Source organism: Populus trichocarpa, chromosome 17 (assembly GCF_000002775.5).
Source record: "Populus trichocarpa isolate Nisqually-1 chromosome 17, P.trichocarpa_v4.1, whole genome shotgun sequence".
Taxonomy (NCBI): Eukaryota; Viridiplantae; Streptophyta; class Magnoliopsida; order Malpighiales; family Salicaceae; genus Populus; species Populus trichocarpa.
The window spans coordinates 12,164,782-12,186,418 of NC_037301.2; the positions used below are offsets into that span (position 1 = coordinate 12,164,782).

The 21,637-nt window shown below is 29.8% G+C and overlaps 1 protein-coding gene across 1 annotated transcript; it reads left to right on the forward strand.

Moving 5' to 3' along the window:
* The first annotated feature begins 1,224 nt into the window (after positions 1 to 1,224).
* Positions 1,225 to 4,451, forward strand: LOC18099500 (cytokinin hydroxylase). The gene is made up of 5 exons (XM_006383400.3): positions 1,225 to 1,601; positions 1,717 to 1,943; positions 2,036 to 2,277; positions 2,491 to 2,869; positions 3,787 to 4,451. Exons 1-5 carry the CDS (start codon positions 1,316 to 1,318, stop codon positions 4,207 to 4,209), a joined length of 1,557 nt encoding a protein of 518 aa, XP_006383462.1. The 5' UTR covers positions 1,225 to 1,315; the 3' UTR covers positions 4,210 to 4,451.
* Positions 4,452 to 21,637: the final 17,186 nt, after the last annotated feature.

The following is a 21,637-nucleotide window of genomic DNA, read 5'->3' on the forward strand; positions in this document are numbered from 1 at the left end:
GTTGTGTTAAATCAAGAAAGTTATTGTACAGTAAAAATATATAAAAATTAAATTTATTAGAAATTTCATTGGTCTATTAAGTTTTTAACTAGATATTTCATTAACTAGCTATTGGACGACTAGATCTGCCAGATTTTTTTCATCTAAAAATGGTAAATAGTTAAATATACTAGTTATAAAATCCAAGACTTTCATAATTTATCTATATTATAGATTTAAATTTAATATTATCATTTATGGAAGTATAAAAAATCGAGGGTATTCTTATCTATAATAATAATAATAATAATAATAATAATAATAAGTTGTTTTGGAGTGAAAATTTTCAAACTAAATAATGAAGACCTGTTAACTATTAATTCAAATGTTGAATATTACATTAATTCCTTCTTCTTTTTTTGTGCTAAATGCATTGAGGCGCCACGTATATTAATTCAACGATTAAAATTGTGATTAAGGGATCCATTACCTTCATTAAGTAAAAGTGTTCTGGATTAGATATATGCATAGCATTTTGTTACTGCATGACACAGAAGAAATGTAGACAATGAGGACAAAAATATATTTGGTAGCAAAAAATTCTAAATTTCAAACTTGTTAAATTAATAAATAAAAATGATTATAGTTTTAAAGTTTGATTTGGGGATTAATATGGGGCAAAGTCCAGATTACATGTTGGAAGGGTCAACTTTATTTTTTTAAAGTATTAAAAAGATGTTGTTTTGACTTATTTTCAACAAAAAATCAACAGGTTTTTTACTTGTGTTTTAAAAGAGTTTCATCTCAGGTTGATCATGTTGCGGGTGAACTCGGGTTTTTAATGAGGTCAAATTAAATCAATCATTCCCCTATTTTTTTTTAAAAGCAGACCAATCTAGGCTTCAGGTTGTCTAGATCTTGAGCAATTTGTCAAGCCGATCCAAGTTTTATAACTATGATTATTATACTATCATTAATTTCAACACTCAATGTAAATTAAAGTAAAAAAATAATATCTAATTATTTTTTTAAAATACATAAGTTTGACAATAATATATATTAAAAGTAAAATAAATTTTTTCCGTATTTTATTATGTATATTTCACCATCAACCAAATAGAAATTCTAATTTACCAATTTGCCCCCCAAAAAATAAAAATATATGTGCTACTTTTAAAAATTCGTGTCTCTTCGCGATGCCTATAAATTAATGTCCCTCCCCTGATTAACTAGACAACCCTCCTGTCTTCAGCTCTTTAATTCTTTTTCCCATTTTTGGTGTCAAATTATATTTGCTTAGTTGAGAACCTGTTTCAATCGATCACCGCCAGCAACCATGGCCATGATCGTGTTGGTGCTGACAACTCTATTAGTTATATTCCTTATTTCATTCTTTAAGATTGCATATGATACCTTATCGTGTTATTTTCTTACACCAAGACGCATCAAAAAAATCATGGAGAAGCAAGGAGTGCGTGGCCCCAAACCCCGCCCTCTTATCGGCAACATCCTAGACGTTGCCGATTTTGTATCTCAGTCCACTGCCAAAGACATGGATCACATCACTCACGACACTGTCAATCGTCTCTTGCCACATTATGTTGCTTGGTCTAAACAATACGGTATGCACATATGTCTCACATTCGAGACGGGACTCAAACCAGAGACTGAATTGTTCAAAGAACTTTGTTGGGTTTCTCTCTTTTCTAAAAAAAGGTTTGATTTCTCTTTTTTCAGGGAAAAGGTTTATATATTGGAATGGGGTGGAGCCAAGGCTGTGCATAACAGAGACTGAATTGATCAAAGAACTTTTAACAAAGTATAGCTCTAAAGCTGGTAAGTCATGGCTGCAAAGAGAGGGAACCAAACATTTTATCGGTCGTGGTTTGTTAATGGCTAACGGAAGTGATTGGTATCATCAACGCCATATTGCTGCGCCGGCATTCATGGGAGAAAGGCTCAAGGTTAATACAGTTCACAACATGTTTCATATTCTTGGTATTGATTCATTTTAATGATGGAAGCACTGAGAGATTTGCTTTTTCTGGTTATGAAGAGCTACGCAGGGCTAATGGTGGAATGCACAAAGAAGATGCTCCAATCACTGCAAAATGCAGTAGAATCTGGCCAAACTGAGGTAGAAATTGGTGAATACATGACTAGAGTGAGTGCTGATATAATTTCAAGAACCGAATTCGACAGTAGCTACGAGAAGGGGAAGCAAATATTCCATCTCTTAACAGAGTTGCAAAGTCTTTGCCATCAAGCAACGAGGCACTTGTGCCTTCCCGGAAGCCGGTAAGTGTTCTTCAGAGAAGTATATATATCTGATAAAAAGTTGTGTGTAATTTACATTACGTGGTCGGTTTTTTCTTCCTTTGACAGATTCTTCTATCACTTTCAAGTTAGTTCTGGTTCTTTAAAATTTACTTGGGATTCCTTGTCTGCAACAAGTTGCATTAGTGGATTCATGATCATGTGACGTTAAATTTTAATGTATTCCCCTGACAGGTTCTTTCCTAGTAACTACAACAGACAAATAAAATCCAAGAAGATGGAGGTGGATAGACTACTACTGGAGATCATACAAAGCCGAAAAGATTGCGTAGAGATCGGTAGAAGTAGTTCTTATGGAAATGATTTACTGGGGATTCTTGTGAATGAGATGGAGAAAAAGAGAAGTGATGGTTTTAATATAAACCTTCAGTTGATCATGGATGAATGCAAGACATTCTTCTTTGCCGGACATGAAACAACTGCTCTTTTACTGACATGGACGGTCATGCTTCTAGCCAGCAACCCTTCTTGGCAAGAAAAGGTGAGAGCCGAGGTGAATGAAGTCTGCAATGGTGAAACTCCTTCAATTGATCATCTTTCCAAATTCAATTTGGTAAGTGACGATTTACCAAGTTTTTCAATATCCATTCCATTTTCTCTAAAAAGTACAAAACAGCGGGCGTGGTGGTAAGTAAATCCAGGGGTGTGAGGCTAATTATATTGAAACCCAACACAATGGGTCCAAAAAAAAAATTATTTTTCTGTTTTATTATTAGGAAACCCATTGAACTAAGCTTCATGAAGAATTCAATTGTAAATTGAGTCATGAGCTGTTAATACTCATAGATATGGAAGTTGTCCTGTCTCCTGATAAGATAGCTGTCGTTCTTAACCTTACAAAAACTTTTAACTAAAAGTTGTACAAACCAAATCCTACTCGTAGCAGTAATATTATCACTGACTAACTTCTTCCTCAGATAAGCTAAAGGATTTTGATTTTAAATATTTCTCATTTCTTTTAAAGGAAGCAAATCTTTTCTGCATTCAGGAGAATAAACAAAATGGTTTTGTACTGTTGTGCTTTTAGTTGGTGGCACTCAAATACGTAAGACAATGACCAGTCCAGGTTCATTTTGAAAGAAAAGTAAGTGGCCCTCTAACTTAAACAAGGCCTTAGAGTTCATGGTTCACCACTTCAGAATTTGTTCTTCTCTGCTTAGATAGCTTGAAGGTATATTTTAATGGAAGAAGCTAAATATTGATTAATCTTATTAACAGCCTAGCTGCCTACTAGTTATGAATAATATATATTGGAATCATCCAGAGAGAGTCAAAAAGGAATTTGGTATTGTTTAGATTCAAGTATCCACTCAGATGGGAATGGTCAACAAAGGTTCTATAGTGGCATGTAAAGTGTTGTATCTTCACTGAAAGCGAAAAATCACCTGCATTCCAAAAAACTTTCGGCCTCAAAATATTTCTTCATGGTCAACTAATAACTTGTACATGAACTTTTTGGCATTTTTGCAGTTAAACATGGTTATAAATGAGTCTCTAAGGCTCTATCCACCGGCCACTTTGCTACCTCGAATGGCCTTCGAAGATATTAAGCTAGGTGATCTTCATGTTCCAAAGGGCCTACAAATATGGATTCCGGTTCTGGCAATTCACCATAGCGAAGAAATATGGGGAAAAGATGCAAATGAGTTCAATCCTGACAGATTTGCCTCCAAGCCATTTGCTCCTGGACGGCATTTCATCCCTTTTGCCACCGGACCGCGGAATTGTATAGGCCAGTCTTTTGCTATGATGGAAGCTAAAATCATATTAGCCATGTTGATTTCCCAGTTTAGCTTCCATATTTCTGATAGCTATCGCCATGCTCCTGTTGTCGTCCTCACAATAAAACCAAAATATGGGGTTCAAGTTTATTTGAAGCCCTTGAATTCGTGAAAACGATCGATTTTGAAAAGCCAGAGTTTGTTAGGTCTAGATGCGACGAGGGAGTTTATACTTTATATATATATATATGTTAAGATTGATCAGCTCTTATAATTATAGTATATTCAAGAGATAGATAGATGTCAAATTAGTAAAGTTTGTACTCTAATTTTGTAAACAATATTTAAGGTGATATATATCTAGTTACCTATAAATAATATTAATAAAAAAAAACATTGTGAAAATTAATACAAGTTCTGTGTTCATAAGCCTCATCAGATGCTCATACGAAGTGCTAAAAGTGTAGAGGGAAAGGGCCTTCTTCTTCAGCAATTGATGCTTACATACTCGTAATTATAGCTTGATTCTTCCCTTCTTTTCTCTCCAATTAGATTTTGATTTAACCAAGTGCTCCAACTTTCGACACTGATAAAACCAAAAAGGATGCATCCTTGGCTTTCTGACCAGCCACTCTCCATATTCCTACACCAATCTGTTATTCTGCTCCTTCCACTACCCATTTTCTCCAATTATTTTTGCTGCAGCTTTTTCCCTTTTCTTTTCTTTTTTTGTCGCTGTCTTTTTCACTTTACACGAAAAAATTCCTATACGTAGCTATCGCACGAATACATTATAGAATGTTATGCAGCACATATTTCTTTTAAAGGAAGCATTTTTTATCGATATTAAACCCCTTTTTAATTTATTTTTTAATCGGTCGGTCGCAATCATGTGTTACGTAAACTTGGCTAGCAAGAGATTGCAAACCCTAATTAAGGTAAGATTTTGGAAGAATGTTTGTAGTTAGTATAAAAGACTGGAGTACGTATAACTGATCAAAGAAAATTAGTATGATATAAAAAAATTCGTTCAATTTTTCTTTATATTTTATATTAAGTCTTCAATTTTTTTTTCTATAAGTTTAATTGCTCTCAGTTAATTTGTTCATTTTCTTCTAGTATATATTTCCGTGTAAATTGATAGAAATACCCTCACTTGAAGAACTCAAGCCGTGTCTAATTTTTTTAAAATATATATAAATCTGAAAAGAGTCCTGATTCATGAAGAAAAAAAAGTGATATTGTGTTAAAATTCATTTTTATGGTTTTTTAAATAAATTAGGGTAGGTTTTAGTGTTCATATTTTCGTTAGTGTGGATGAAAATATCTTATACAAGCATAGATCAGAGAATGATTTTATATTCAGGTATAAATTGAAGAACAAATTACTTATAAAAAATAGATTGAAAAATAAATATAAATTATAAGAATAGATCATTGAGCTATTTCTTCGAAGAGTACTATTGTAAGGAACATAATTTTGACAGGATACGTAACTTTTCCAAAATCAAAGCACAGACTGTCCGAGCTCGATGCTATTCAAATTCCAGGAACTTTCATGAGTACTGTTGTTGGCATTTCACTAGATTTGATTGATTCATCTGAATCTTGAAATTGAACAGAGCTAGTAACCAAATTCCAATCCGTTCCAGGCTTAAAACACTGTATCAAAAGATCATGAGGAATCTAAATTTGCGGATTGCTGCAGAAAATAATGTGAAAACAAGAGGATGAGAAGAAAATGGTAATCATTTTCACAAAAAGCGGTTTGAAAATTTGAGAAGATAATGTAAGAAAGGCAAATCAGAACACCTGATCAACTAGCCGAAAGAAGAAAGAACTTTTTTTTTCTCGTAAGCTCGTTGAATCATGCATGGCTGTAAATTTTGAGCCGTCCTCACGAGTTTTCGGTGCCATCTTGATTCTAATCAGAAGGGTCTAGATTTTTAAAGACTTTTAAGAAGTATTGTTCAGGTTTAATTTAAAAGTATTTTCTTTTAATTTAAAAAATCACTACCAGAAAATTATCAAATATCAAAGGCAATACCGACAAAAAAATATCATCAGTAAATTACAATGACATTTACTGATCACGTTGTTTCCGTCGATAATAACTGACAGAATTACTGATGGAATTCAAAGAATAAAAAAATTAAAAATGCATTCCCTTGTTAATTCTGTCGGCAAATCTGACGTGTCAATATTTTTGACAGAATTATCAATGATAATTTACTGTCACTAATTTCCATCATGAAATCCATCGGTAATATTAAAGTTATAACCAGCATCACGACTCCCCCTTCCTTCCTTTTCTTTTTGCAGAAAAAAACACTCTTCCTTCTATTTTTTCACAAATCTAGTTCTCTTCATCATAAATTCAGTCACCCTAACACTCAGTCTGTCAATATCCTTATCCTAGTTTTTTTTTTTTTTTTTAAGATTCTCCACATTAAGTAAGCAAACTTGCCTATTTTTTTTACCCTTAATGTTTTGGCATTTTTACGTAGTATATGTAGTTTGTTTGTTTGTTTACTTGTTTATGGCTTTTTCCTAGATAAATGTGTTGTATAGATGTATGATTTGAACAAGTTAGAGTTTGCTTGAGATTTTAAAAAATTATACTTGTTTGTCAGTTGATGAAATTGAGTTTGATTTTGTATCTTAGATGTGTTATAATAAAAATCACTGATGGTATATTTTTCAACGATATTTTTTCATTAGTTATTTTGTTGTTAATTGTATTTCTGACTGAATATGTTGGAGAATAATATAAATCATATCTTGGAATCTCACCTAACAGCTTAAGCTATTGGATTGATATGGTTCTTTAACATGGTATCAGAGCCTTGATGACCAAGCGGTCACGAGTTCGAATCTCACCATCCCTATTTATTTGATAAAAATTAAGCACAAGGTAATGTGGGTCTGTGCAAGTTTCAAGTTCAAATGGCTTTCACTTGAAGGGGTGTGTTGGAGAATAATATATATCATGTCTTTGAACTTTACCTAACAGTTTAAGCTATTGGGTTGAGATGATTATTTGACAGAATTTAGCTTTAAACACATACGAGATATTTTTTCAGTGTTTTGCTATTTTCTGGTAGTGAATATTTTATTTTTAGTTCATGAACTTCAATAAAATATTTTACAAATACTAATCAATTCACACTATCGTTCAATAATTTCAATCAACACTATCCTCACCTCATTGTCATTGTCGTCACTACCTCCATCATTGCCACCACCCTTTCACTTCAACGCAATTTTTATGTATTTTCAGTGTCACCACTGTCACCTTATCATCACAACTCCAGGACTTCACCATCCCTCTCATTACTCTATTATTATTGTTGTTGTTGCTGCTGCTTCATCATTATATCAAATCACATCATTCTACTACTATTACTATGTTTTTCACATTATCATTTATTAAATATCATAAAATATTTTTCATGTATGCTATTTTATGAAAAACAAACGCACTTAATAAATATAAATTATTAGATATGTGACTTCTTTATGTTGGACTCATACTAATTCAAGAGGAAAAAAATGGATAAACGTGCACCACGCGAAAGAAATTTTGTTAAGTACCAATGAAGAAAGATATCTTCACTTTGGAAAAGAAAATGGAGAACATAAAGTGTGAGAATTACAACACTATAGTTGTCCTTAAGGTTCTTTCTTCAATGAAGACAAATGCACCAAATAAAATAATATTTGACTTGACTATCAATGGTCGGAAATGGCTACAAAAAAAGCGGCCCCGTCGCTCGCCTTCAACAAAAGATTTCCAAAATAAGCTTGAAAGGTGCCTTTAGAACCGTAGCTTTTTATTTTTCTTTGATAGTGAAACGTTGTCATAATCCAAATTTAACTATTTTCTAATATATTTTTTAAAGAATTTTTTTTTAAAAAATAGAGAGTGAAATAATAAGCAAGCTAAAGAAAGGGATCCAAATAAAGATTAGACCTTCATTTTCAAGATAAGTGTAAGATGAAAGATCAGTAAAGATAAAGTAGGAGTTTAAAATAAATAAAAAGGTTAATTTTAAATTAAAAGTTAAAGTTTTGAGAATTAAAAACTCAAAAAAAAATTTATAGATTTGAAAAGATAAAATCTTTAAAGTTTAGAAATTTAAAATAAATACTACAACTAGGGCTTAGGTTCGGAAAGAGGGACAAGAAAAATTAGATAAAAAAAATTATGAGAGAAAAATCAGAGCAGAAAAACTATAAAAGTACCGGAGATAAAAATCATAAGAGAAACACTGCAAGAGAAAACAAAGAAGAATTCGAGAGGAAAAATAAAGCCATCTTTCTCGTTCCAAACCCTAGAAAAATTTATGAATTTTTTCAAAATAGAAGAAATATTTGTGTGTGAGAGGTTTGTGTTGTTGGTTTTTACCAAAGAACCCATTAAAAGTATGATCATTAAACAGGTCGTGTCAATCGAATGTTAAAATTTTGTTATTTTTATTTAATACAAATATATTTTATTTTGTGTAATTTATGTTCAATTTAATAGTAGTATGATCCTTAAACAGGTTATATTCTTTACTTATTAAATTATGAAGTCTAATTTGATTCTCAATTAATTTAATATTGAATGATGAAATTAAAAAAAAATCAACTAAAAAGGACAAAAAACCTGAGTCAACCGGTCTAACCCGCGATCAGGTCATAAGACGATAATAACCACATAGAAAGTAAATAAAAGAAATATATAAATCTCAATTCTCAATCAACCCAATTTTAAAAGATTAAATTGAAAAAAATAATAAAAAAGACAAAAAAACAATAACAGAGTCAACCAATCAAACCTGGGTAAGAAGACCAAGATAACTCAATAGAAAGCGAATTGAAAAAAATTATAAATTAATATTCTTAATCAACTCAATTTTAAAAAATAAAATTAAAAAAAATAATTAAAATATAAAAAAAATAACCCAAGTCAACATGGCTGACCTGTCAAACTAGTGACTCAAGTCATGAGACCTGAATAACTTCATAAAAAACAAATCAAAACAAAATGTAAAGTCTTATACTCAATAAACTTATTGTTTAAAGATGAAATTAAAAATAAAAAAAAATCTAAGTTTAACATTAAAAAAAATCCTCAAAAATTTTAATGAACAAGATGAAAAAGTGCTTTTCGGGATTTTTTGTTTCTGCGTTTCAAAACCGCTTTTGAAAAAATTTGAAATTTTGAAATTTTTTTTTATTTACTTCAAATTAATATGTTTTTAGTGTTTTAAAATCATTTTGATGCGCTGATATCAAAAATGATTTTAAAAAAATCAAAAAACATCATTTTGATGCATTTCGACACGAAAAGTATTTTGAAAAGCAATCGCAACCACACTTGTTGAATGCTTTTCTTTTCACATAACATTGCTACGATGAAAAAGCAAAGCTGTTTTAGTGTGTATATATATATATATATATATATATTAATTTGTTTCTGTTATAATAGTTGATGAAAAAAAATGCTTGTAGTGTCCTAATTTCTTGTTGAATGCTTGTTTGAGATAAAAGAGTCAAAATAATCATAAAGAAAACTAATATATTTATAGAAGTTGAAGCTTTGAGAGTTAAGACCATGATTTAAACCTTGTAAAATGCTTTCTGTTGGTATTCTCTAACATTCTTTTATCAAGAAGGAAAGGATGAGTGCTTCTTGTTCAATCACGTGGAAATTAATTTTAGTTCATGAACTTCAATAAAATATTTTACAAATATTAATCAATTCATATTATCATTCAATAATTTCAATCATCACCATACTCACCTCATTGCCATTATCGTCACTACCTTCATTATTGCCACCACTCTTTCACTCCAATGCAATTTCTATATATTTCCAGTGTCACCACTGTCACCTTATCATCACCACTCCATGACTTCATCATCCCTCTCGTTACTCTATTATTATTGTTGTTGCTATTGCTGTTGTTGTTGCTGCTTCATTATTATATCAAATCATATTATTTTACTATTACTACCATGTTTTTCACATTATCATTTACTAAATATTATAAAAAAATGGATAAACGTGCACCACGCGAAAGAAATTTTGTTGAGTACCAATGAAGAAAGATATCTTCACTTTGGAAAAGAAAATGGAGAACATAAAGTGTGAGAATTACAACACTATAGTTGTCCTTAAGGTTCTTTCTTCAATGAAGACAAATGCACAAAATAAAATAATATTTGACTTGACTATCAATGGTCGGAAATGGCTACAAAAAAAGCGGCCCCGTCGCTCGCCTTCAACAAAAGATTTCCAAAATAAGCTTGAAAGGTGCCTTTAGAACCGTAGCTTTTTATTTTTCTTTGATAGTGAAACGTTGTCATAATCCAAATTTAACTATTTTCTAATATATTTTTTAAAACAATTTTTTTTAAAAAAATAGAGAGAAATAATAAGCAAGCTAAAGAAGAAAGGGATCCAAATAAAGATTAGACCTTCATTTTCAAGATAAGTGTAAGATGAAAGATCAGTAAAGATAAAGTAGGAGTTTAAAATAAATAAAAAGGTTAATTTTAAATTAAAAGTTAAAGTTTTGAGAATTAAAAACCCAAAACAAAATTTATAGATTCGAAAAGATAAAATCTTTAAAGTCTAGAAATTTAAACTAGATACTACAAATAGGGCTTAGATTCAGAAAGAGGGACAAGAAAAATTAATCAGGTCGTGTCAATCAAATATTAAAATTTTGTTATTTTTATTTAATACAAATATATTCCTCACTTGTTAAAAAATTGTTATGTTCGATGTGAAAGCTATATATATTGTTTTTTGAAATGTGAACTCTGCATGTGAGTTATAAATTCACATTTTATTGCTTTTATATCATACAGTAAATTATTAATTTATTGGTGTAGTCACTTTCAAGGTGACAACATTCATAAAAAATCATATATGGTGTGAATTATCTTTTTTTTTCTTTGTAAATGTTTTTTACTTTGATTTTTATCAATGCATGTAGATTTTTATTTATAATTTTTCATGTGTTGGGATATTATTTCCATTATTGCAAACAAATTTGAACTAGGTTAATATGATCCTATCAAAGCTCTTTTAGAATGAGTTAATATCTTGGAGTCATTTTAAATATAATTATATAGAAAGGTTAAAATTCAAATTGACCATTACTATTTTCTTGGATTCAATGCCTATATTTTAAAAATAAGGATTAAACTTTATTGTTAGATCCATGTTCCAAATCATTGCCTCAGGATTAGTAATCTTTTACAACGTAATAGTTTAGGTGTGTTAGAGAATAATATAAATCATATCATGGGACCTCACCTAATAGCTTAAACTCTTGGGTTGAGATGATTCTTTGAGAAGGTAAACTCCTAGGAAGAGTACAAGATACATTTTTATCATTAAAAGCAAGCAATAATACACCTTATTTTAAATATAATGTTTTAGAATAAATAAAATATTTTTTTAATATAACCACTCCTTTAACTAGAATTCTAAAAACTAAATAAGATATCTAGTCACCATAAATTAGAAAACTACATCTTTTTTTAATTTTATCTCTACTAATTTTAAATAACCAAGATCACCAAGATGTCCAATGTGACAATATCACAATGAAGTTCCTCGTAAGAGATACGGCGTTAAAGATGCAAGGAGAGTTGTATAATGAATGGAATTATTTGTGCTCAATATCCTATATCAACTCGATAAAATGTCGATACAAATTCGATTAAGCTTGCTCGCAATTTTTAAATTCAATCACTTTTATCAAGAATTGAACAAATTATTATTCAGCTTGAAATGTTCTTAAATATAAAATATACTTTAAATAATTATTTTGAAAAAAAAAAGTGTTAGTGAAAAAAAAATTAACAAATCAAACTTGAATGTTATTAATTTTAAAACTCGATATGATACTCAAACTCGCTCAAGTTCAATGTAATTTAGAGGAACCAATTTTGAACATCACGAGTGACTCAAATACATTACTAGATGCAAAATGATGCTAAAATCTTGGGACTTTAAATGTATAATATATTCCTTAATTAATTCAAAGTCCCACCACATTTGAGATATATATAATCATATGATATATAATAATTAGTTGTAAACCTTTGTATTCATTATCTGATCCCATCTGCCCGAGTGGATTAATTTAATTAAATGGCTCAAAAGTATTGGTTTGTACTTTAAAAATAATTATGCTACTTAATCTCTCTCACCTTCCCTTGAAAAAGAAAAAGTGGTGGCATGTCCATGTAGGGTCTCTGCTGAAAGAACACAAGGGAGTCGAAGTTACTAGCAGCAAGTCGGATGAGTTTTTTTTAATATGTTTTTTTAGTAAAAAAAAAATTAAATTATATAAGAATTTACACGGTATAGTCTTGTCAGATTTACAAATTCAAAGACACCTGAATAATCGATAAAATTAAAATAACTTTATACAAAGTAAATTGAAACAAATTATAAAACTCAATTCAAAATCAACCCAATATTAAAAGGTAAAAAATTTTAAAAACAAATTACAAAAAAAATCACCTGAGTCAACTGACCAAACTTGTAACCCGAGTCATGAGATCATGATAACCTCATAGAATACAAACTGAATAAATTATGAAGTCTAATTTGATTCTCAATCAATCTAATATTGAATGATGGAATTAAAAAAAATCAACTAAAAAGTACAAAAAACTTGAGTCAACCAGTCTTACCCGTAACCCGAGTTATAAGACAATAATAACCACATAGAAAGTAAATAAAAGAAATATATAAATCTCAATTCTCAATCAACCTAATTTTAAAAACAAAAAAAATAACATAGTCAACCAGTCAAACCTGGGTAAGAAAATCATGATAACTTCATAGAAAGCAAATTGAAAAAAGTTATAAAGTCATATTCTTAATCAACTCAATATTGAAAGATGAAATTAAAAAAAATAATTAAAAAATGGACAAAAAAAAAGATCTAAGTCAACACGGCTAACCTGCAAAACTCATAACTTGAGTCATGAAACTGAAATAACTTCATAGAAAAAAAAAATAAAGTCTTATACTCAATAAAATTATTGTCGGAAGATGAAATTAAAAAGAAAAAATATCTAAGTTTAACATTAAAAAAAAATTCCTAAAAAATTTTAATGAACAAGATGAAAAGGTGCTCTTCTTTTCACAGAACATTGCTTCAATGAAAGTTATATATATATATATTTGTTTATGTTATAATAGTTGATGAAAAAAAATGCACTCGATATCAAATTATGCGCCACCATTCCCCTCACCTCCACCACCACCACCACCTTGTCCTTCCCCCACCACTCTTCTTTGCCTTGCAAAAGATGATGGATGAAACTACTAAGTGCTTCACCAATTTAAAATTATCCAAAAAGGGAATGTGTCGATTCTTCCAAAGAACTCCAAAGTTATCATTTAAATCTACTTGCCCAATATAAAATTGAGATTCCAGTGGACCATTATTTTTTGCCCATATTCTCTTTAGTGATAGCTCGTGCGGTCATTATAGCATGTAAATTCCCTTTCTCACACTTTCTCTAAGCAGTTGATCACTTTGATTAATATTCTATGAGTTATAGTTTACTTTAACATCTAGGATAATTATATTCATAATTAAATTAAACCCTTTCCCCCAGCACTAATTAAGGTACGTATTGTTGATTAATTCCATCCTTATGTCAAAAGATGGGGTTAGGCTTTACGTAACATCAACAAAAATACCCTCCACATCGCTCAGGAATTCTCTAGGTTGATTATTGTGTCGGGGACATAAACTCCCTGCGTTGACAAGAGATTTCGAGGGGCACTCACCACTGGGTTGAATTTTTAACTAGTTAATTAGTGGTTGTTTTTTCAAGTGATTTTTACTTGGAATTGTATTAAAATAAAATTATTTTTATTTTAAAAAAATTATTTTTTATATTAATATATTAAAATGATCTAAAAACATAAAAAAAAAACATATTAATTTGAAGTAAAGAAAAAATTAAAAAAAATCTAAATTTTTTCAGAAGCGTTTTTAAAATACAAAAATAAACAGGCTATTTTTTATATCAATATATCAAAATGATTTGAAAATACCAAAAAAATATTAATTTAAAAAACAGAAAAAAATAAAAATTAAATTTTTTTCTTCAAAAACACTTTTAAAATGCAAAAATAAACATTTCCTTCAAGAAATCTTGATTATTAATCATACTTACCCCTTTATCCAAATATGTCAAGCATTTTGTCTGAATTATATGTTTTATGCAATAAAAATGACATTTCCTTCAAGAAATCTTGATTTTTTCAATTACAAATTTATGGTGATTTTGTAGATTAGGGGTTTTATTGGAAAGTTCTTACATTTTGAGAGCCTAAATGAGAAAAAAATCTTCTTTTGGGAAGTAATTAAAATAAACTATGGTAAAAAGGGATGTTAAAATAACCAAATGACTATCTAGAAGAAAAAAAATGAAGAAAAAAGAAGTAAGAATATCATTTTAATTTCTCTCATTGAAGAATTGTGTGATTGTGCCATCACCATGCTCGCAATTTCTTGTTGAATGCTTGTTTGAGAGAAAAAGTCAAAATAATCATTAAGAAAACCAATATATGTAGAAGTTAAAAGCTTTGAAAGTTGTGGTGTATGGAAAAATATTCACACATGAGTGGTACATATATTTTCTCTTATCGCTTTTCTAATCTCGGTGAAAACCCATCTTCTTTTTCTTGAGCTCCTCTCTTAAAAATGAATTGTATTTGAATTGATAAATTTTTAAATCAATAATAAATATTTTATTTTGATTTTGATTTAATTTCTTTTAATTATTTTCTACTATGTTTATTAGATTTTTTTAAAAAATATATTTTAAAAAATTAATGACGGTTTTACCAACAGATTAAGTGTGTCGGTATATTCTAGAGAGTTGAAAAAAAGTGATATGTCATATTCACCGAGGGATATACCGATGAAATAAAGCAGGTAATTCTTTTTGTTTGGCGTGCTTTTTCCGTCTGTAAATTTATAAGTGATAAGTTTTCTTACGAACAGTAACTATTTGTGAACCCGCCAGTAAAAAATCATGCCAACAGAATTAGTATCTAACTACCGACAGAATATTCCGTCAATAAATTACGAAACTATGGTAGTGTCCTAATTTCTTGTTGAATGCTTGTTTATAGAAGTTGAAGCTTTGAGAGTTAAGACCGTGTATTAAACCTTGTAAAATGCTTTCTGTTGGGATTCTCTAACACTCTTACATCAAGACGCGAAGGATCATGAGTGCTTCTTGTTCAATCACGTGGGAATTAATTTATCATAATGGTCGACATTGTGATGGAAACTTTGTATTCTCACCATTTTAATTAGGTTATGCATCACTTTGCAGATCTTCCAAATCATTATTATTAATTAATTTAGAGGATGATCAAGAAAACCATGTCATGAAATCCCATTAATTAGGGGCATAATTAATTAACGGCTGACAATTATATTATATTATCCATGATTATCAAGTATCTTTAGGACAGCTATAAAATATCAATTGCCACCTTTTCACTTCTCTAATTAATGGCCCAATCTCCCTTGATAATCAATTCCTGCCTTCATAAGTGCTATATAAAATAAAATCCAAGCCATTCAAAATATTTGGGATCTTTTAGTGAATCTTACAACCTTCGAGCATGAGAGAAGGGTTGTTTGACCGATGCAAGAAGAGATCCTACCAATATCTGCTAAATCTATAAGATTTTTATTTCCGAAGAGTCTAAACTAAAGTTTTTTTAAAGTAATGTCTAGTTATTATCTTGTAATAAGAAAAAAATAGAGATAATAGAGACAAATTAATTAAGGTTAGTTGATGAGGTGCTTGTTAAATGGACATTAATTAACTGACCCAAACACCTCTTCAAGTTAATTATAATAATAATATTAGGCCTGTTAATTATAATTAATTAACGGCTGACAATTATATTATCCATGATTACAGCAAGATCTAAGATTTGTTAATTTTTAAAAACACACAAAACAACTACAAAAAAGCTGCAGGGAGACTTATAATTTGAATCTTATGCAAAAGATATATAATAAATGGCATCCAAATCTCAAAAAAATAGTTTAAATAGTTTGTCCTGGTCTTACTGATCTAGTGATAAAATTACAATATTGAAAAACAAATAGTACTATTTTAATAAACTTGCATAGTTATGATGAAAACAAATTTATTTGTATTTATTTCATTAATAATTATATGGCGTTAAGATATAAAAATGGTTTTACTTAAACAACTTATTATTTAAAAGTAGCAATATTATCATTTACTTAATTAAAATTTATGAAATATATATATGATATATATTCCATTGTTCACAAATAAAAAGAAGAAGAACAAGAACAAGAAGAAAATTAAGATCACAGACCACGTCTAATTGGAATGGTCCGAAGATGAATTATAGCATAAACTATAAGAATTAGGGTGATACGCAGCATTGTTCATGTGAAGAGTAAAGTAGCTGGATCTTTTTTTCATTTAAATTTTATTTTTATTGAATCTTTGATGAAATTATGTTTTAAATTATGGAAAAAATATGTTATTAAAAGAAAAGGAACCGAAATATAAAAAATAAAAAAATATATGGCTAACCCCAAGTTTATGACAATTTTTGTTTCAATAAAAAACTTTATTTTGTTTGTTTTTTACTCTCTAGATTAGAAAGGATAGAGAAACTTGCTGAAAAATAACAAACGAGAGAGAAAATAATTAGTTGTCATCATGATTTCGGCAATCAAAATATTCAATCGTGGTCTCGAAAAGATATTAACCAAAATATCCACTTAATATTAGCAAGTGTCTTTTACGACCCATCATTATTTTTTTTAATTTTATCCTGTTGTTTTTCTAATAGTACATATTTTTATTATTAATATAATTATATGTTGTTTGTTTGTATGTTTATTTATTTTATAACCTTTTTCCATGGAAATTTCAAGTTTACAAATGATGAAGTTGCCCACGTAATAACACATTGACAATGAAATTATCGATGGAAATGTCATAGTTTCAATAGAGTTAAGTTTCTAAAAATCTTAAATGGAAACACATGATTGATACGTGGTTAGGAAAGTTCAAGGTTAGTGTATAGTTAAAATGTTACCGACAGAATAGCCAACAAAACAAGAATCACGAATGAAAGATTTTTCAACGAACAAAAACAATTTGTGATCCCATCAGTATAAGTTAGGCTGATGGAATTAGTATCTAACTATTGATAGAATATTTCATCGGTATATTATAAAATTCTGTAGTGGAGTGCCATCAATTTCCTTCGAGAACTTCAAAAAAAAAAAACAAAAAATATATAAAAAAAAGTTATTTTATGAAAGATGAAAAGGATTGTGCATGTCTAATGTGTGGCCAAGTGCATGGTGACCTCTTAGAGCAAATTGCATAGTTTCGACTTGATATTATATCCATAAAAGTTCAAAGAGATGAACTTTGGTCGGCATCTTAATTTTTAGTTTTAAGCTCCCACTTACAGACTTACAGGCATCAATGATCAATCTATATTTCTTCTCAATTTGGTGTCTACGTACAAATTTCATGGACCACTTTCCATGCAACTTGCCGTGGTTTCTGCCTTTCATATCCCACTTTAATTGCTATCATATGCTAGCTTTGTAGCTAGGCTTGGCTTAGGCCAAGGGGTAGTGTATATTTTCCAGCTATCATTTCGAGTTTGAATTTTTTAAAAAGAAAAGGTGAGAAAGAAGTTCCTCATAAATTACTACAAAAATCGAATACGAATAACCTATTTAATATTCAAAAATTATTTTCTCATGAACACACTCGTATGAGTACAATTATTTTTCCCAGAAATATATTAATAGTTAAAAACAAAAGGTGGATAATTGGAATCTTCCCTTCCAAAACAATCAAATTTTTCAGATTTTCACTCGAGAAAACATATTAAAAAATAATATAAATTATATCTTAAAATTTCACCTAACTTAAATTATTAGATAGAAATAATTCTTTTACAGGTTATAACTCTTAACCCTTTATTCAGTCATCCCTTTATCAACTGTGTGAAGAAATTCAATGTCAAGTTATATTTATAATATAAAGTAATCATATTTATTTTAATGCACCTACGTAATAAAATTGATTAGCAAACTTGAATAACCCCACAACATAGAGGCTAGCTAGGGATTAGGCATGAATTAAAATCTTGACAAATGAAAAGCTAGTCGATCGAGACAAGAAGATCACAAAAAGATTATATTTAGTGGGTTAGCTTCTAAAATGGCTCAACCAACGTAGAGTTGTAGACTAAGTGCTATATATATATATATATCTAATTTAGGCTGTGCTTGATTTTATACTAAATTACATTATTGAATGTATTTTGTGGTTTTTATAGATTGGATGAGATCAAAAGTCAATGGATTAACATTCAATCTCATCGAGGTGGGGTGAAAAACTGTTAAGATAGGAAAATTCTTTAGAACTGGTTTCTTTATTCTACTTAAAAATTTAAGTTATTTTATAATATTCTAATTGTACTATATTTTAATATATATTTTTAAGTAAAAGTATTTTATATTTAAAATTTATGTAGATCCACAGTTGCCTTATACTTAATTTTATTAATTTAATAAAAAAAAAATATATATATATATATATATATATAATAAAATTTGATTCCATGATCATTAAAGTTATCATATCATATTATAGAATTATTTTAATTCAAAAATTTTAAAAATTAAATAATATCAATATCTCACTATTAATAGTCAACAATTTCTAACTTATCCTTCACTTTTTTTATCTAAATATAATCATTGGTCCCGTAAATTATTATTATTATTTTAAAATTTATTAAATTCCATCATTATATACACGCTTATTGGATATCTTTAACACTCTACCTTTCAACTATTTTCTTACATCATTAACACTTCATCGTTCAAAAAAAGCAAAGGACATTATCTTTTAGTGATAATTGCTAAATCATTTTATTCTATTTTTTCCGAATATTTTCTATTTAAACGTGTGTATTCATTTTTAATTTTTGTTATTTATTATTGCAAGCTCTGTGCTAGAAAAGTGTGATCAATTAAGTATTTTGGTTAATTTTAATTTAAGAATTGACGAGGTGTTTGCTAAATGGACAACTAAAAATTAAATATTTCCAAACATTTCTTTTGTTAAAAAATAATATAAATCATATCTTCAGAGTACCTCACCTAATAGTTTAACTTTTTGGATTGAATTGATTCTTTGACATAGTATCAGAACACAAGGTAGTCACGAGTTCGAATCTCATCATCTCTATATGTGTGATAAAAAAGAATGTGTTAGAGAATAATGTAAATCATATATTAAGAATCACCTAACAGCTTAAGCTTTTGGGTTGAATTGGTTCTTTGACATAAGTTAATTATAAAATCAGTGCATAAAATGGTTGATTTTTTTTTAATTTGAATACTTGTATTTATTTTCTATTAAAAGAAACTTTTGAATTGAATTGGTTCTTTAACACAAGTTAATTATAAAATCGGTGCATAAAATGGTTGATTTTTTTTTAATTTGAATACTTGTGTATTTCATTTATTTTCTATTAAAGTATTCTATCCTGTCAAGATTATATTAATTTGACTGCTCCTTTTATATCTTTTCATTTTTTCTTAATGTTTTGACTTTTTTATTGTAATCTTTTTCTTTAACTAGTGTATTAATTTTATAAATGAGATATTTCATGATGTGTCACATAAAGAGGATTAACTTTTTTCTTTTTTTTTTCCTTTTTGGATTAGCATCTCAACTCAACAAAAACTAAGCTTCAAAGCTCAAACCAAATGGGATCTGAACGTCCGTGGATGGATATTTTTCTTTCATTTTGGGTTATTTCTTCAGGGTTTTTTTTTAATGAAGTTTTTGGATATAGTTGAATATTTGATGTCGACACATGCTTGACCAATGAGCACAGTGAACCATGCTGGGTGGGAAGAAACAGTTGACTTTAATTTGCAAAGAAAGTCAAAGGGACACTGTTACATTACAGGAGACGGTCATTTTTGGAAAACACAGTTGAAAGGGATTCAACTGTACACAGCATTAGAAAATGTAGAAATGAGTTTAGAATTTATGGATATAATGGAAGTCATAAGTGTCTAGCTAGTTGCACCTTGTTTGATTCATTCAAGATATGATTATGACTGCATATTTTATGATATACTCCTTGTCTTGGTGTTGCTTTGTCTGATTCCTTCATGATATGATTGTCACTCTACTTATTTCTAGAGCCTTAGTTTCCATGGATGAGTTTGGTTTTTTGTGTTATCATCTATGTTTCGAATGATTTTTATAAAAAAATGTGATCGTAGAGAACCTTAATCTTGGTACGTGAAAAATAATTTTTTTAAAAAAAAAACAAGCCATTAAATAACTAATCCAGAGTTAATCCTTTTACAATCTAGGTTAACAGGCACCTTGATCACGAGTTGTATAGAGCTAGTAATCGAAAGTTTACATGCATTCGTTATATAATAGGAATGGAAAAGTTAAGGCAAGAAAAACCCATGAGAAATCTCAGGTGACAACCAGGCATCTGCATGACCCTCTCATGGTTCAAATTACACTGAATGATGCCCTTCGGAAAGTTTTATTTAGTGAATTCGAAGTGAAATGCTGACAGCACTCTCACCTCGATAGTTAGTGACACTTGTCATTGGACCGATGATATTGAGTCGAGGATATCACCAAATTTGATACCACAACAGCTCAGGACCAATTTCATGTCGACAGGTTTGGTTGCTTTGTTCTTATGGGTGCACTCAATTTGTTCCAAAGTCAATCAAACATGGCTCGTGATGCTTCCTGTTGTTGCTGTGTTCAGCTTTGAAGTGAAAAGATACAAGCACTGTAGCGTCATTCCTTGTGCGGGCAAACAAGAAGTATTTTTTTTCCATGGCACTCACTAGGTAGGGATTATAATGCAAACAAGATCAAATCTTCTTCTACATGGATCTCCACGATGTGTCTGGTCAAGTGGCCAAGTTGAAGGTGCACTTTATTGAGGATGTGAAATGACCATCTATTTGGAAATCTTTCTGGTTGCCGATGAGTAGTGGATACCAGACTCTTATCCATTTTTGTATTGCATGTGCAAAATGACCCAGGCCCAGGCTCTTGTCTGCTTTGCAATACAAGTTGAATAATCCCCTTACATACCGGGTCAACCATGGACTAGCACTGTGCTACCATTTGTCTGGCTGTGACGGTGCCTAGCAGGTGCAGACGTGCACTAGACTTGCTGGCATTTCTATCAAAACCTGGAACCTAGCCTACGCCTAGCATTCACAGGTTGTCTGCTTTGAAACTATGGATAAATATTGAGCTGTAAAGAAAGCTTGTGGGTTCCCTATTTCGGAGAGATCATATCAATCCATTCCGAAAATCTACTTTGCGTAATTTAGAAGAAACCTCGCTTTGTACAAAAAGCTTTCTGGTGCGCACAAACAGAGCTTAAATGCTGAAGAGATGGCTAGTAATCACATCACCCCTGGTTACCAAACCATCTGAATCTGAATTGTCGGTGCAAGTCA

What these genes read in the sequence shown, in the direction of transcription:
- LOC18099500 (XM_006383400.3), top strand. Translation starts at nt 1,316, where the DNA reads ATGGCCATGATCGTGTTGGTGCTGACAACTCTATTAGTTATATTCCTT. An exon ending in TGCTTGGTCTAAACAATACG is followed by an intron (nt 1,602 to 1,716) that starts GTATGCACATAT and finishes CTCTTTTTTCAG; the next exon opens with GGAAAAGGTTTATATATTGG. An exon ending in TTGTGCCTTCCCGGAAGCCG is followed by an intron (nt 2,278 to 2,490) that starts GTAAGTGTTCTT and finishes TTCCCCTGACAG; the next exon opens with GTTCTTTCCTAGTAACTACA.